The 18570-nt window shown below is 36.8% G+C and overlaps 1 protein-coding gene across 2 annotated transcripts in view; it reads left to right on the top strand.

The window, feature by feature from the left end:
• GPR137C (G protein-coupled receptor 137C) overlaps positions 1-18570 on the top strand; it is an 86227-nt gene that overhangs the window by 38462 nt on the left and 29195 nt on the right. For both annotated transcript variants that reach the window (XM_015143697.3, XM_077941031.1), the window contains exons 2-3: positions 7476-7519; positions 9315-9543. In XM_015143697.3, coding sequence (XP_014999183.1) covers positions 7476-7519; positions 9315-9543 — 273 coding nt within the window. The remainder of the gene's footprint in view (positions 1-7475; positions 7520-9314; positions 9544-18570) is intronic.

Here is an 18570-nt window from a genome sequence, read left to right on the forward strand (position 1 = left end):
TAAGCTATATCATCTAGATTTGTGTAAGTGTACTCTGTAATGTTCACACACTGACAGATTGTGCTTTTTTGTTGTTGTTTTTAATTATACTTAAAGTTCTAGGATACATGTGCACAATGTGCATGTTTGTTACGTAGGTATACATGTGTCATGTTGGTTTGCTCTACCCATCAACTCAACATTTACATTAGATATGCTATCCTCCCCAGCCCCCACCCTCCTATAGACCCCGGTGTGTGATGTTCCCTGCCCTGTGTCCATGTATTCTCATTGTTCAACTCCCACCTATAAATGAGAACATGTGGTATTTGGTTTTTGGTCCTTGTGATAGTCTGCTGAGAATGATGTTTTCCAGCTTCACCCATGTCTCGGCAAAGGACATGAACTCATTCTTTTTTATCACTTTTTTATCACATATACACATGGTGTATATGTGCCACATTTTCTTAATCCAGTCTATCATCGATGGACATTTGGGTTGGTTCCAAGTCTTTACTATTGTGAATAGTGCCGCAATAAACATACGTGTGCATGTGTCTTTATAGTAGCATGGTTTGTAATCCTTTGGGTATATACCCAGTAATGGGATCGCTGGGTCAAGTAGTATTTCTAGTTCTAGATCCTTGAGGAATTGCCACACTGTCTTCCACAATGGTTGAACTAATGTACACTCCCACCAACAGGGTAAAAGCGTTCCTATTTCTCCTCATCCTCTCCAGCATCTGTTATTTCCTGACTTTTTAATGATTGCCATTCTAACTGGCATGAGATGGTATCTCATTGTGGTTTTGATTTGCATTTCTCTAATGAGCAGCGATGATGAGCATTTTTTCATGTGTATGTTGGCTGCACACATGTCTTCTTTTGAGAAGTGTCTGTTCATATCCTTTGCCCACTTTTTGATGAGGTTGTTTGTTTTTTTCTTGTAAACTTAAGTTCTTTGTAGATTCTGGATATTCGCCCTTTGTCAGATGGGTAGATTACAAAAATTTTCTCTTATTCCTTATGTTGCCTGTTCACCCTGGTGGTAGCTTCTTTTGCTATGCAGAAGCTCTTTACTTTAATTGGATTCCATTTGTCTATTTTGGCTTTTGTTGCCATTGCTTTTGGTGTTTTAGTCATGAAGTCTTTGCCCACACTTATGTCCTGAATGGTATTGCCTAGGTTTTCTTCTTGGGTTTTTATGGCTTTAGGTCTTACATTTAAGTCTTTAATTCATCCTGAATTAATTTTTGTATAAGGTGTAAGGAAAGGATCCAGTTTCGGCTTTCTACATATAGCTAGCCAGTTTTCCCAGCACCATTTATTAAATAGGGAGTCTTTTTCCCATTGCTTGTTTTTGTCAGGTTTGTCAAAGGTCAGATGGTTGTAGATGTGGGGTGTTATTTCTGAGGCCTCTGTTCTGTTCTATTGGTCTATATATCTGTTTTGGTACCAGTACCATGCTGTTTTGGTTACTGTAGCCTTATAGTATAGTTTGAAGTCGGGTAGCATGCTGCCTCTAGCTTTGTTCTTTTTGCTGTTTGTCTTGGCTATGCAGGCTCTTTTTTGGTTCCATATGAACTTTAAAGTATTTTTTCCAATTCTGTGAAGAAAGTCATTGGTAGCTTGGTGGGGATGGCACTGAATCTATAAATTATCTTGGGCAGTATGGCCATTTTGACAATATTGATTCTTCCTATCCATGAGCATGGAATGTTCTTCCATTTGTTTGTGTCCTCTTTTATTTGTGGAGCAGTGGTTTGTAGTTCTCCTTGAAAAGGTCCTTCACATCCCTTGTAACTTGGATTCCTAGGTATTTTATTCTCTTTATAGCAATTGTGAATGGGAGTTCACTCATGATTCACCTCTCTGTTTGTTATTGGTGTATAGGAATGCTTGTGATTTTTGCACATTGAGTTTTGTATCCTGAGACTTTGCTGAAGTTGCTTATCAGCTTAAGCAGATTTTGGGCTGAGACGATGGGGTTTTCTAAATATACAATCATGTCATCTGCAAACAGGGACAATTTGACCTCCTCTTTTCATAATTGCATACCCTTTGTTTCTTTCTCTTGCCTGATTGCCCTGGCCAGAATTTCCAACACTATGTTGAATAGGAGTGGTGAGAGAGAGCATCCTTGTCTTGTGCCGGTTTTCAAAGGGAGTGCTTCCAGTTTTTGCCCATTCAGTATGATACTGGCTGTGGGTTTGTCATAAATAGCTCTTACTATTTTGAGATACGTTGCATCAATACCTAGTATATTCAGAGTTTTTAGCATGAAGGGCTGTTGAGTTTTGTTGAAGGCCTTTTCTGCATCTATTGAGATAATCATGTGGTTTTTGTCATTGGTTCTGTTTATGTGATGGATTATGTTTATTGATTTGATATGTTGAACCAGCCATGCATCCCAGGGATGAAGCCAAGTTGATTGTGGTGGATAAGCTTTTTGATGTGCTGCTGGATTCAGTTTGCCCGTATTTTATTGAGGATTTTCACATAGGCATATTCGTCTAAAATTTTCCTTTTTTGTTGTGTCTCTGCCAGGCTTTTGTGTCAGGATGATGCTGGCCTCATAAAATGAGTTAGGGAGGAGTCCCTCTTTTTCTGTTGATTGGAATAGTTTTAGAATGAATGGTACCAGCTCCTGTTTGTACCGCTGGTAGAACTGGGCTGTGAATCCATCTGGTCCTGGATGTTTTTTGGTTAATAGGCTATTAATTATTGCCTCAATTTCAGAACCTGTTATTGATCTATTCAGAGATTCAACTTCTTCCTGGTTTAGTCTTGGGAGGGTGTATGTGTCCAGGAATTTATCCATTTCTTCTGGATTTTCTAGTTTATTTGTGTAGAGGTGTTTATAGTATTCTCTGGTGGTAGTTCGAAATTCTGTGGGATTGGTGATGATATCCCCTTTATCATTTTTTATTGTGTCTATTTGATTCTTCTCTCTTTTCTTCTTTATTAGTCTTGCTAGTGGTCTATTTTGTTGATCTTTCAAAAAACCAGCTCCTGGATTCATTGATTTTTTGAAGAATTTTTTATATCTCTCCCTCTTTCAGTTCTGCTCTGATCTTAGTTATCTCTTGCCTTTTGCTAGCTTTTGAATTTGTTTGCTCTTGCTTCTCTAGTTCTTTTAATTGTGATGTTAGGGTATCAATTTTAGATCTTTCCTGCTTCCTCTTATGGCATTTAGTGCTATAAATTTCCCTCTACACACTGCTTTAAATGTGTCCCAGAGGTTCTGGTATGATGTGTCTTTGTTCTCATTGGTTTCAAAGAACATCTTTATTTCTGCCTTCATTTCGTTATGTACCCAGTAGTCATTCAGGAACAGATTGTTCAGTTTCCATGTAGTTGTGCGGTTTTTAGTGAGTTTCTTAATCCTGAGTTCTAATTTGATTGCACTGTGGTCTGAGAGACAGTTTGTTGTGATTTCTGTTATTTTACATTTGTTCAGGAGTGTTTCACTTCCAATTATGTGGTCAATTTTAGAATAAGGGCAATGTGGTGCTGAGAAAAAGGTATATTCTGTTGATTTGGGGTGGAGAGTTCTGTAGCTGTCTATTAGGTCTACTTGGTGCAGAGCTGAGTTCAAGTCCTGGATATCCTTGTTAACCTTCTGTCTCATTGATCTAGCTAATATTGAAATTGACAGTGGGGTGTTAAAGTCTCCCATTATTGGGAGTCTAAGTCTCTTTGTAGGTCTGTAAGGACTTTCTTTATGAATCTGGGTGCTCCTGTATTGTGTGTATTTAGGATAGTTAGCTCTTCTTGTTGAATTGATCCCTTTACCATTCAGTAATGACCTTCTTTGTCTCTTTTGTTCTTTGTTGGTTTAAAGTCTGTTTTATCAGAAAACAACTGCTGCTTTTTTTTGCTTTCCATTTGTTTGGTAGATCTTCCTCCATCCCTTTATTTTGAGCCTATGTGTGTCTCTGCACATGAGATGGGTCTCCTGAATGCAGCACACCAATGGCTCTTGACTCTTTATCCAATTTGCCAGTCTGTGTCTTTTAACTGGGGGCATTTAACCCATTTACATTTAAGGTTAATATTGTTATGTGTGAATTTGGTCCTGTCATTATGATGTTAGCTGGTTATTTTGCCCATTAATTGGTGCAGTTTCTTCATAGCATCATTGGTCTTTATAATTTGGCATGTTTTTGCAGTGGCTGGTACCGGTTGTTTCTTTCCATGTTTAGTGCTTCCTTCAGGAGCTCTTGTAAGGTAGGCCTGGTGGTGACAAAATCTCTCAGCATTTGCTTGTCTGTAAAGGATTTTATTTCTCCTTCACTTATGAAGCTTAGTTTGGCTGGATATGAAATTCTAGGTTGAAAATTCTTTTATTTAAGAATATTGAATATTGGCCCCCACTCTCTTCTTGTTTGTAGGGTTTCTGCCAAGAGATCTGCTGTTAGTCTGATGGGCTTCCCTTTGTGGGTAACCCGACCTTTCTCTCTGGCTGCCCTTAACATTTTTTCCTTCATTTCAACCTTGGTAAATCTGACAGTTACGTGTCTTGGGGTTGCTCTTCTCGAGGAGTATCTTTGTGGTGTTCTCTGTATTTCCTGAATTTGAATGTTGGCCTGCCTTGCTAGGTTGGGGGAAGTTCTCCTGGATAATATCCTGAAGAGTGTTTTCTAACTTGGTTCCATTCTCCCTGTCACTTTCAGGTACACCAGTCAAACGTAGATTTGGTGTTTTCACATTGTCCCATATTTCTTGGAGGCTTTGTTCATTTCTTTTTACTCTTTTTTCTTAATCTTGTCTTCTTGCTCTATTTTATTAATTTATCTTAAATCACTGATATCCTTTGTTCCACTTGATTGAATCGGCTACTGAAGCTTGTGCATGCATCATGAAGTGCTTGTGCTGTGGTTTTCAGCTATATCAGGTCATTTAAGGTCTTCTCTACACTGTTTATTCTAGTTAGCCATTCGCCTAACCTTTTTTCAAGGTTTTTTGCTTCCTTGCATTGGGTTAGAACATGCTTCTTTAGCTCGGAGAAGTTTATTATTACCGATCTTCTGAAGCCTACTTCTGTCAACTCGTCAAACTCATTCTCTGTCCGGTGTTGTTCCATTGCTGGCGAGGATCTGCTATCCTTTGGAAGAGAAGAGGCACTCTGGTTTTTGGAATTTTCTGCTTTTGTGTTCTGGTTTCTCCCCATTTTTGTGGTTTCATTTACCTTTGGTCTTTGATATTGGTGACCTACAGATGTGGTTTTGGTGTGGATATCCTTTTTGTTGATGTTGATGCTATTCCTTTCTGTTTGTTAGTTTTCCTTCTAACAGTCAGGCCTCTCAGCTGCAGGTCTGTTGGAGTTTGCTGGAGGTCCACCTCACAACCTGTTTGCCTGAGTATCACCAGCAGAGGCTGCAGAACAGCAAATGTTGCAGAACAGCAAATATTTCTGCCAGATCCTTCCTCTGGAAGCTTCATCCCAGAGGGGCACCTGCCTGTATGAGGTGTCTGTCGGCCCCTACTGGGAGGTGTCTCCCAGTCAGGCTACCCAGGGTCAGGGACCCACTTGAGGAGACAGTCTGTTTGTTCTCAGAGCTTGAACTCTGTGCTGGGAGAACCACTGCTCTCTTCCAAGCTGTCAGAGAGGGACGTTTAAGTCTGCAGAAGTTGTCTGCTGCCTTTTGTTCAGCTGTGCCCTGCCCACAGAGGTGACCTTTAGAGAGGCGGTAGGCCTTGCTGAGCTACGGTGGGCTCCACCCAGTTCAAGCTTCCCAGCTGCTTTGTTTACCTATTTAAGCCTCAGTAATGGTGGATGCCCCTCCCCCACCAGGCTGCAGCATTGCAGGTTGATCTCAGACTGCTGTGCTAGCATTGAGCAAGGCTCTGTGGGTGTGGGACAGAGGTACAGGAGGGAATCTCCTGGTCTGCCAGTTGCTAAGACCTTGGGAAAAGTACAGTTTTTGGACGAGAGTGTACCATTCCTCCAGGTACAGTCTGTCACGGCTTCCCTTGCCTAGGAAAGGGAAATCCCCCAACCCCTTGCACTTCCCGGATGAGGCAACACCAGCCCTGCTTCAGTTCGCCCTCCATGGGCTGCACCCACTGTACAACCAGTCCCAATGAGAGGAACCAGGTACCTCAGTTGGAAATGCAAAAATCACCTATCTTCTGCGTCGATCTTGCTAGAAGCTGCACACTGGAGCTGTTCCTATTGGCCATCTTGAAAGGGACCCCTCATATCTCCAAATGGTGCATTTGTAACAATGCATTTCTCAGAGCATATCTCTGTCATTAAGCGACACATGGCTGTACAGTAGGTAGGAGTAGATGCACAGGCGTCTGTCTTTGCCTGATGATTCACCTGCCTCACACCAATTTACTCTTCGTAAGTTGGCTCAGATATGAGAAGTCCTCCCTGATGCTCCAGACAGTTTTTCCCCTTACCTCATACACTTTCTTGGAGCAAATTAGTATTTTTCTCTTTATAGATTTAGTGATAGCATATTTTGCATTTATATCACAATGTATCAGAATAGATGGTTTATCTGTTCTTCCATACTCTGAGCTCCTAGAGAGCAGAAACCGTGGTCATGTTTATGAATCCATAGCATCTTTCATAGAATGTGATATATAATAGGCACTTGGTAAATGTTTGAATGAAATCAGTACATTACCATGTACCTCCACTATTTTTCTTCATAATATACTTTCTTCTTTCTTTCCAGGTCCCCAAAGTTCATACTCTACTTCAATAGTCCTGTAACTGGTCTTTCTACTTTTATTTTGTAGTTCCTCTGTAGTAGCCTGTACATTAATGTCAGATTAGTGAAATTCCGTATTTTGGAATAACTATATAAAAACCTTCAATATCTTCCCATTATCTAAAGAATAATTTAAAGTTTACCAGTAAGGACTTGAGACCCTTAGTACCATGTTCTCAAAATATACCATGTTTATTTCAAATTTTGTTTACCTACCCGCCTAACTTTATTCAACAAGTATCTGAGTACCTGCTTTTTGTAAGGCTTTGTAAAAGAAGAAAGTTTACTAAATATGATATATGCTCATTATCTCTGTGTTCACTTTTGGTACCTCATCTCACTTTACTAATTCATTTCATTACTGAAGAAAATAGTCTTTGGAGAACACTCAGCCATATTCATATTTAAGCAAGAAGTTCCATTTTAGAATAAAACATGACTAATGAAGTTTAGGATAGGTGGCAAGCCATTCAGCACAATGTCTGCCTCATAATAAAACTTCAGTAAATGTTTAAACTGAATTAATTCTGTTTAAATCTTTAAAGATAGAAATGTAAGTTTATGTTGATAACAAAGAAAGTTATTGATTTATTGTTTTAAGCCTTTGGAAAACTGTCTTTTGATTTATGGTAGTTCAGCTGTTAACATTTGAACTTTGCTTGCTGTATGTTGTTTATAGTTGTAGCACTTTAAAACACAAAATCAGAACATATTTAAGAATTCAATATTACATGTTTTCAAAATTTTCTTTTTATATTCTCTTTATAGGTTATATGTAAAGTCAGATGTGCCACTGAACTTGACAGACACAAGTAAGTTTTATGAGTATCTAAATTTCTATCTAAAAGATCTAAAGCATTAATTCATTAATAATAAGGCTTAGTACCTAAAAGATCTAATTTTTTTTTATAGCAGACTTCTCGTGGTAGAAGGGGAGTGGTTGTTGAAGGCACCTTCACGGTTTTATAGAAAACCAAGTTGTTAGATTGGTTCAAAGGAAGTAAATTGGGTAGCTCAAATTTCTCTCCCTTCAGCCATACAGCTGACTCAGTTTTTGTTTGTTTGCTGCTCTGTCCCTGCCCTGCTTCAAATATTAGATCTAACTGCATAACTTTTGCCAAAGTTAGATTATGCTGTTTGAAGTGAGAATGTTCCATGAAATAAGTAATATTTCAGTACTGATCAATCTCAAAAGCGAGAGTGCTAAGCTGTGGAGTCAGGAGATTGGGGTTTCCAACCCAATTTTCCCACTAACATGCTTACTATGCAACTCACGTACCCTCTCTGTGCTTTGGTTTTCTAAACTACTCTAATTATCTGGATATATAGGTAATTCCAAGATCCTTTTTGGGTTTCAAACTATGTAATTACTGTTTTCGTTATTTAATCTGGAAGAACTTTAAAATACAACCTTTTAAAACGAAAATCTTTTTGCTTTACATGTACGCTAAGCAGTTTAGTTTGCTTGTTACAGATTGCACATTACCTTCAATTTACCTCATTTAAACCATTTCCAAAGGCAGCTACTTTATGATTTCCACTATTGAAATGACCCAATATATCAGGAAGCCAGATAAATTTCAGCATCATATGTATTTAATTTGGGAGTATAAATGTGTTTGAACTGGGATTACATTTGTACAGATAGTTGTTACTGCTACTTGATACAGATAGCAGCCTTAACTGAAGAGTTCTTATGAGGTAGCCTAAATTTTCTTAGGGGGAGGAGATTAAGGATTTTATGTGCAGAGTTGCTCTTTATGCACAGTAAATATGCAACTTTATAAGAACATGAGGTATTAATGAGTGCTTGAAACTCTACATATACTGTCCCTATGTTCTTCTTTAGTCAAGTTTGAAAGCATTGTTTGCTATAATCAGACCATTCATAAGGAATGTTGTTTAAAACATGCTTTAACTCTTAAAAATTTTTTTTCCTTTTTTTTTTTTTTTTTTTAATTGATACAGTCTCGCACTCTCACCCAGGCCGGAGTGCAATAGCACTATCTTGGCTCACTGCAACCTCCACCTCCTGGGTTCAAGTGATTCTCGTGCCTCAGCCTCCTGAATAGCTGGGACTACAGTTGTGCGCCACCACGCCGGCTAATTTTTGTATTTTTAGTAGAGATGCGGTTTCACCATGTTAGCCAGGCTGGTCTCAAACTCCTGGCCTCAAGTGATCTGCCTGCCTCGGCCTCCCAAAGTTCTGAGATTACAGGCGTGAGCCGCCATGCCTGGCCTAACTCTTAAAATTAATATTAGGTAATCAATATAAATTTAGGTACAGTATATTAATTTTCAGGCACATTATAAAAGCCTGATAACTCTTGGATTGGAAAAGTTAATGAAAATATGCTTAATAGTTATAAAAATGAAAAATTTGGGATTACTTGAAATAGTGTTAAAATTGTCCTGTCTTATTCCTGGTAGAGACAACTGAGTTCAGCTCAACCTGAGATTATTTCTGAATAAATGCTTAAAAATCTATGCCATTCATAAACGTTTCAAACTGAAGGAATTCTTACACCTAACATAACAAACTAATTCAGAATTAAATTTAATTTCTTGTTAGTTATATGACCATCTAATACACTTTTTTTCTTTCAGAGTTCTACTGCATTTCGGCTTTATAATGGCGAGCCTGCTCTTTTTAGTGGTGAACTTGACTTGTGCAATGCTAGTTCATGGAGATGTCCCAGAAAATCAGTTGAAATGGACTGTGTTTGTTCGAGCATTAATTAATGATAGCCTGTTTATTCTTTGTGCCATCTCTTTAGTTAGTTACATATGCAAAATTACAAAAATGTCATCAGCAAATGTCTACCTCGAATCAAAGGTAAGTATATTTCTTAAATTGGCACTTGAAAATCTAATTTCAAATTCTGAGCCTACTAATCATATATTAATGGAAAGTTTATATTGCTATTTTATTTTATTTTATTTGAGACAGAGTCTTGCTATATTAATCAGGCTAGAGTGCAGTGGCTCTTCACAGATGTAGTCATTGTGCAGTGCAGCCTTGAGCTTTGGGGCTCAAGTGATCCTCTGCCTCAACCTCCCAAGTAGCTGGGACTACAGACATTGTTTTTTTTTTTTTTTTTTTTTAAATATCCTGAATAACAGTTACACTTTGAGCATGAAAGAATAATCACTAGAAATTAAAAGTTATTCAATATTTGGTCCTTACTAAACAATGGTTTAAAGAAAAGAAGAAAGAATATACTAAGCATATTGTATTTTCTGTGATTCTGCCTTGGAGGCTAATCACATGAAAGAAATCAGAATATATATGAACGGATCAAAAATAGTCTATAATATAAAGCCACACTCGCATCTTAAGATTTTGCACAGTAAGGGTGGCAGGGTTAGCAATGTTAAGATGTCATATAGGTAAAAGTGGTCTTTATTTGTATAAAGGTTAGAAAACGTTACTTCACCCAATAATATGAAGTCTGTATGATACTTGAAATAACTAATTGTGTAGCAAAATTTATAAATGCCTTGCTTCTCCCTTGCCTTATACTTTGGATCAACAAACAGAAGCCAGATATTAGCTTATTAACAAATAAACATGGAAGTTTCTACCATTGTTGATTGACTGTGTGATTGAGTAGAAAATCAGTCATCCCAGTTTATGTGTGGCATTGGGTGTGAGGGGGTAGATATGTGGATATTGGGGTGGGGTATGTACATAAATACATTTTTACAGCCACTTCCACGGAGAGCTTGCTTTCTTGCTTTAATTTGACATCATTGCCTATTCACTAATAATAAGCTGAGATAGTATCTTAGACAGTTAAAACAGTCCTCTGAAATATTTTTAGGCTTCTTTCTATATTGTCATTATCCTTAATATAGTCCTAGTAAAGTAAGGTACTATAATTAAATATATGGTAATCAACTTGTCCTTTAAATGTAGGCAGAGATTTTAATTTTACTTTTTAAATATATTTCAGTGGAATGCTGGGGGAGATACTATGTGTGTGTGTGTGTGTATATGTATATATATATGTAGAGAGAGAGAGAAGAGACAAAATCAGACTTTCAAACCTATTAATCTTACCTGGAAAATTATTTTATTAAATTTCTAGTCTAGTTTGCTCCTAAAATTTAAATATTTTAGGTAATTCAGGCTTTGGTTTGACTGTTAAAAATAATACTGTCACTGTTACCATCCATAATCTTCTGGTAGGAACAATGGCATTTTTACTTAGTATGATAACATTACTATAGAATTCATACCTCTTGCTTGTCTAGGGATAAAGCATAAATAGATGTTGAATCTCAAGTGCTTCTTCTCTAGATACCTAGTGTATTTCTAAGTTTGGTTTTTTACTTGCTTTGAAATAGATAATACTCTGAATAAAGTCACCAATCTGAGAAGAAAATTTCATTTAATAAATCCTCCAGAATTATTTGAACACCGTTCCCTTCCTATCATATGAAAGGTATTCACTTATTTATTATTAAAGTTTTAAATTTAAAAACTGCATGGATTCAGAATTATCTAGGAATACTACAGATATACATGTTCAGACATATTCACCTATAAAGGTAGATGACATACTAGATGATTTGTGTAATATTGTAATGTTAAGTAGTTCCCAATCTTCCTGACTAGATTATAAACTTCTGTATTCAAAGAGCATGTCATCTTGCTTTCATGTTCTTGTAAAATCACTAGACTCATTTTTGACTTTTGACTTCTATAACAGTGTACAATAATAGTCATTCCTTTTATTCAGTCAACAAGTGTTTATTGAGCCTCTTTCACTTACTGGGTTTTTTGGTGGTGGTGGTTGTTGTTTTTCTCTCTCTCTCTCTTTCTCTCTGTCTCTCAATACCTTTGGTACTCTTTCACTATCAGACTGACCCTGTTTCTTGCTGTCTTTAAGAGCATTTCCTTAAAGTTTAGACTTTGGTCTTCTGTCTTACTCTTTTCATTCTTCCTTCCTTTACATGTTCTGTGATAGTAAGATCCTCTGTAATTTGTCTCAACCAATCTTACCTTCCTTATTTCCAAATGACACACAGTATGCCCTGTCTCTATATTCTTAGGCTGTTTTATTATCCAGGAATGGCTTTCCTCCTCCCACACATCTCTACCTGATTGCTCATATCTTATCTAACTTTAAAGACCTCACTTAATCTTTCCCCTTGTTATGAACTCAATTTGATCCCTTCCCCCCAACTCTAAAATAAAATTTAGAAATAACTCACTATGTGAATTATCTTAAATTTTTATTTATTTCTCTTGAGGCACTTACCAGTTTATACAAGGTGGCATTTGTATATGAAATCTACTTTTTTTGTATTTTTAATTAACATTCTATATTTAGTTGTACATATTTTTGGGGTACATGTGATATTTTGCTGCATGTATATGATGTGTAATAATCAAATCAGGGTAATTGGGATATCATCACCTCAAACATTTATATTTTTATGTTGGAAATATTACAGTTCTTTCTAGTTATTTTGAAACATGTAATAAATTGTTATTAACTATAATTTCCATAATGTACTATCGAATACTTATTCCTTCTATCTGACTGTATTTTTGTACTCATCAACCAACTTCTCTTCATCCTCCCCTACCACTCTTCCTTTTCCAGCCGTTAGTAACCATTATTCTACTCTACCTCCATGAGATCCACTTTTGTAGCTCCCACATGTGAGTGAGAACATGCAGTATATTTGTCTTACTGTGCCTGGCTTATTTCACTTAATGTAATGAACTCCAGGTCCATCCATGTTACTTCAAATGACAGGATTTCATTCTTTTTATGCCCATGTAATAGTCCATTGTATACATATACCACTTCTTTTATTCATTCATCTGTTGATGGACACTTAGGTTGATTCCGTATCTTGGCTATTACATTTTGCTACAACAAATATGGGAGTGCACCTGTCTCTTTGACACAGTGATTTCCTTTCTCTTGGATATCTACCCAGCAGTGAGATTTCTAGATCATATGGTAGTTCTATTTTTAGTTTTTCAAGGAACCTCCATACTGCTTTTTGGGGTTGTTTTTGAGATGGAGTCTTGCTCTTTCGCCAAGGCTGGAATACAGTGGCGCACTCTTGGCTCACTGCACACTCTGCCTCCCAAGTTCAAGTAATTCTCCTGCCTCAGCCTCCAGAGTAGCTGGGGTTACAGGAGCCTGCCACCACGCCTGGCTGATTTTTTTTTTTTTTTTTTGTATTACTAGTAGAGATGGGGTTTCACAATGTTGGCCAGGTTGGTCTCAAACTCCTGACCTTAGGTAATCCACCCTCCTTGGCCTCCCAAAGTGCTGGGATTACAGGTGTGAGCCACTGCTCCCAGCCTCATACTGTTTTTCATAACGGTTATCCTACTTTACATTCCCATCAACAGTGTACAAGCATTCTCCTTTCTCTACATATCTGCCAGCACTTGATTTTTTGTCTTTTTGATAATAACCATTCTAACTATGGTGAGATGATAACCCATTGTGGTTTTGATTTGCATTTCCCTGATGATTGATGTTGAATTTTTTCATTTAACTGTTGGCCATTTGTATGTCTGCTTTTGTAGAGATGTCTATTCAGGTATTTTGCCCATTTTTAATTTGATTATCTATCTTTTTGCTATTGATTATTTGAGTTCCTTATATATTCTGGTTATTAATCCCTTGTTGGATGGATAACTTGTAAATATTTACTCCCATTCTGTAGGTTGTCACTTCACTTGTTAATTGTTTCCTTTGCTGTGCAGGAGCTTTTTAGCCTGATGTAATCCCATTTGTCTATTATGACTTTGGTTGCCTATGCTTTTGAGGTCTTGCCCAAAAAATATTTGCCCAGATGAAGGTCCTGGAGCATTTCCCCAATGTTTTCTTCTAGTACTTTCATAGTTTCAGGTCTTAAATTTATGTTTTAAATCCATTTGGAATTGATTTTTGTACATGGTGAGAGATGGGGCTCTTTTTTTTTTTTTTTTTTTTTTGAGATGGAATCTAGCTATGTCACCCAGGCTGTAGTGCAGTGTTGTGATCTTGGCTTACTACCACATCTGCCTCCCAGGTTCAAGTGATTCTCCAGCCTCAGCCTCCCAGGTAGCTGGAATTACAGGCGCTCACCACCACACCTGGCTAATTTTTTTGTATTTTTAGTAGAGATGGGGTTTCGCCATGTTGGCCAGGCTGCTTTTAAACTCCTGACCTCAGGTGATCTGCCTGCCTTGGTGTCCCAAAGTGCTGGGATTACAGGCATGAGCCACCACACGCAGCCAAAATGGGGCTGTTTAATTACTCTGCATATAGATAACCAGTTTTCCCAACACTGTTTATTGAGATTGTGACTTTCCCCAATGTATGTTCACTTTGTTAATTGCAAAATTGCAGAATTGGCATCTTTGTGAAAAATAAGTTGGCTGTAAGTGTGTGGATTTATTTCTGAGTTCTCTGTTCTATTCCACTGGTCTGTGTGTCTGTTTTTATGCCAGTACCATACTGTTTTGGATACGATAGCTTTGCAGTATAATTTAAAATCAAATACTGTGATGCTTCCAACTTCATTCTTTTTACTTAGGATTGCTTTAGCTATTCAAGGTCTTTTGTGGTTCCATATAATTTTAGGACTTTTTTTCTGTTTCTTTGAAGAATGTAACTGCTATTTTGACAGATATTTCATTGAATCTGTAGATCACTTCGGGTAGTATAGAAATTTTCACAATATTGATTCTTTCAATTAATGAGCATGGGATGTCTTTCCATTTTTTGTGTCCTCTTCAATTTCTTTCTTCACTATTTCATGGTTTTCATTATAGAGATCTTTTACTTCTTAGGTTTAATTTATTCCTAGGTATTTTTTGGTAGCTGTTGTAAATGAGATTGATTTCTTTATTTCTTTTTCAGATTGATCACTGTTAGCATATAGAAACACTACTGATTTTTGTACAGTGATTTTGTGTCCTTCAATTGTACTGATCACTTATCAGTTCTAATGGTTTTTTGTGGAATCTTTAAGTTTTAATATGAGATCATGTCATCTGTAACAAGGATTAATTTGACTTCTTCCTTTCTAGTTTGGATGCCCTTTATTTCTTTCTCTTGCCTAATTGCTCTTAGACTTCCAGTACTATGTTGCATAAAAGTGGTGAAAGTGGGCATCCTTGTGTTGTTCCAGATTTTAGTGGAAAGGCTTTCAGTTTTTCCCCATTCAATATAATATTAGTTGTGTGTTTATCATATTTAGACTTTATCTTGTTGGGGTATATTGTGTACCCTGTTTTTTTAGGGCTTTTATCATGAAAGGATGTTGAATTTTATTGAATGCTTTTTAAGCATTTATTGAAATGAACATACGGTTTTTGTTCTTGATTCTGTTACTGCAATATATCACATTTGTTGATTGTATACATTGAGCCTTCCTTGCATCCGTGGGATGAATCAACTTGATCATGGCAAATGGTCTTTTCAATGTTTTGTTGAATTCTGTTTGCCAGTATTTTGTCAAGGATGCTTGCATCTATCTTCATCAGAGATGTTGGCCTGTAGAGTTTTTTGTTGTTTGTCTCTTTTTCTGGTGTTGGTATCAGGGTAATGCTAGCCTTATAGAATGAATTTGGAAATAGTCCCTCTTCTTCAATTTTTTGAAATGGTTTGAGCAGAACTGGTATTCTTTAAACTTTCAGTAGAATTTAGCAGTGAAGTCACAAGGTCTTGTACTTTTCTTTGATGGAGGACTTTATTACTGTTTTAATATTGTTACTCATTATTGGTCTATTCAGGTTTTCTTCATTATTCAATCATGGTAGGTTATATGTGTTCAGGAACTTACCCATTTCTTCCAGATTTTCTAATTTGTTGGCATGTAGTTTGTAGTAGTCTCTAATGATTTCTTGTATTTCTGTGATATCTGTTATAATGTTTCCTTTTTCTTTTTCTTTTTTATTTTACATGAATACTGCTTTTATTTATGAATTAAATTTGTTTATTTACTTTGAGACAGGGTCTCACTGTGTCACCCAGGCTGGAGTGGGCAATGGTGTGATCTCAGCTCACTACAGCCTCGACCTCTCGGGCTCAAGGGATCCTCCCACCTCAGACTCCCAAGGCTGGGACTACAGGCATGTGCCACCACACCCAGCCAATTTTTAAAATTTTTTTGTAGACAGGATCTATGTTGTCCAGGCTGCTAATGTTTCTCTTTTCATCCCTAGTTTTAATTATTTGAGTCTTCTCTTTTTCTTAGTCTAGCTAAGTTTGTTGATTTATCTTTTCAAAAAACAAACTTTTTGTTTTGTTCCTCTTTTGTACTGTTTTAAGTCTCAATTTCACTTATTTCTGCTTTAATCTTCATTATTTCTTTCCTTCTACTAATTTTGGCTTTGATTTGCTCTTGCTTTTCTGTTTCCTTAAGGTACATTATTAGATTGTTTATTTGAAATCTATTTTTTTGATGGAGGCATTTACTGCTATAAACTTTCCTCTTGCTACTGCGTTTGCTGTATCCTACAGTTTCTGGTACGTTGTGTTTCCATTTTTGTTTTTCTCAAGAACTTTTTAAATTTCCTTGTTAACTTATTCATTGAGCCATTGATCATTCAGGAACATGTTGTTTAATTTCCACGTATTTTTACAGTTTCAGAAGTTCCTCCTGTTACTGATTTCTAGTCTTACTCTGTTGCAGCCAGAAAAGATAGTGATATTATTCGACTTTGTTTGATTAATTTGTTGAGACTTGTTTTCTGGCCTAACATGTGGTCTATTCTGGAGAATGTTTTAGGTACTGACGAGAAAAATGTGCATCCTGCACAAGTTGGATGAAATGGTTTATGGATGTCTGTTAGGGCTAGTTGATTTAGAGTATAATTTAACTCCAGTGTTTCTTTGTTGATTTTCCACCTGGATGATCTGTCCATTGCTAAAAGTGAGATGTTGAAGTCCCCTACTGCTACTGTATTGCAGCTTATCTCTCCCTTTAGCTTTACTAATATTAATATTTGCTTCATATATTTGGGTGTTCTTGGTGTTGAACGTGCATATGTTTACTGTTGTCATGTCTTATTGCTCAGTTGACTGAACCCTTTGTATAATGACCTTTGTGTCTTTTTACAATTTTTGACTTAAAGTCTATTTTGTCTGGCCAAGTGCAGTGGTTCATGTCTGTAATCCCAGCACTATGGGAAGCCAAGGTGGGCAGATGGCTTGGCTCAGGAGTTCAAGACCAGCCTGGCCAACATGGCAAAACCCCGTCTCTACTAAAAATACAAAAATTAACTGGGCATGGTGGCACACGCCTGTAATCCCAGCTGCTTGGGAGGCTGACGCACAAGAATCACTTGAGCACAGGAGGTGGAGGTTGCAGTGAGCCGAGATCACACCACTGCACTCCAGCCTGGGCAGCAGAGCCAGACTCTGTCTCAAAAAAAAAAAAAAAGAAAAAGTCTATTTTATCTGATATGAATATAGCTCTTCCTACTCCTTTTTGGTTTCCATTTGCATGGAATATCTTTTTCCATCCCCTCATTTTCAGTTATGTGTGTCTTTATAGGTGAAGTGATTTTCCTGTAGGCAACATATAGTTGAATCTTGTTTTTTAATCCATTCAGCAACTGTGTCTTTTAATTAGACAGTTTAATCCATTTACACTCAATGTTATTATTGATACATCAGGAATTACTGCCATTTTTGCTTCTTTTCTAATTCCTCTCTTCCTTTCTTCCTTTTTTACTGTTTTCCTTTGTGGTTAAGTGATTTCTCTGGCAGTATGTTTTAATCTATTGCTTTTTATTTTTAGTGTATCTGTTACAGATTTTTGCTTTGTAGTTACCATGAGGCTTACAAAAAAATATTCTGTAGTTATAACAAGTTATTTAAGATTGATAACAACTTTACTTTGATCACAAAAAGAAGAGAAAAAAAGCAAAGAACCCTATACACATTACCTCCATTTTCTTCCCCACATTTTGAATGTTTGATGTCATAATTTGCATTTTTATATTGCCTATCTCTTGGTAAATTGTAGTTATTATTTTTAATTCTTCTGTCTTTTAGTCTTCTTAGTAAATATATAAGTGGTTTATGCATCATGATTATAATATTAGTGTAACAATCATGTTAACAGTCTTTTTCTTGTGGTTTAAAAAAATCCCTTTAGCGTTTATTGTAGGACAGCTCTGGTGATAAATCCCCAGTTTTTGTTTGTGAAAGTCTATCTCCCTTTCACTTCTAAATAATGGCTTTGCTAGATAGAGTATTCTTAGAAGGCATTTTTTTTTTCCATCCGCACTCTGAACATATCATCCCATTCACTCCTGGCCCATAATGTTTCTGCTGAGAAGTCTGCTGCCAGGTGTATTGAATCTTTCCTAAATGTTATTTGCATCTTTACTCTTGCTGCTTTCAGGATCCTCTCTTTGTCTTTCACCTTTGGGAGTTTGATTATAATATGTCTTGGAGTATCCTTACTTGGACTGACTCTGATTGGTGACCTTTGACTTTCCTGTACCTGGATATTTATATCTTTCTCCAGGTTTGGGAAGTTTTCTGTTATTATTTCTTCAAATAAACTTTCTACCCCTGTCTTTCTCAGTTCCCCAGCTAACTCCAATACCCCAATATCTGCTTTTTTATGTTGGCCCACAGATCCATAAGCTTTCTTCATTTCTTTTTTTTTTTTCTTTTTTCTCCTCTGTGTATTTTCAAATAGTCTGTTTTCAAGCTCACTGATTGTTCTGTTTAACCAGTTCTGCTGCTGTTGCTCTCTATTGCATCTTTCATTTCATTCATCATATTTTCAGCTCCCGAGTTTCTGTTTGATCGTTTTTATTATTTCAATCTCTGCATTAAATTTCTTTGATATATTCCTCAATTGAGTCTCTGTGATTTCC

Source organism: Macaca mulatta, chromosome 7 (genome assembly GCF_049350105.2).
Source record: "Macaca mulatta isolate MMU2019108-1 chromosome 7, T2T-MMU8v2.0, whole genome shotgun sequence".
Lineage (NCBI taxonomy): Eukaryota > Metazoa > Chordata > Mammalia > Primates > Cercopithecidae > Macaca > Macaca mulatta.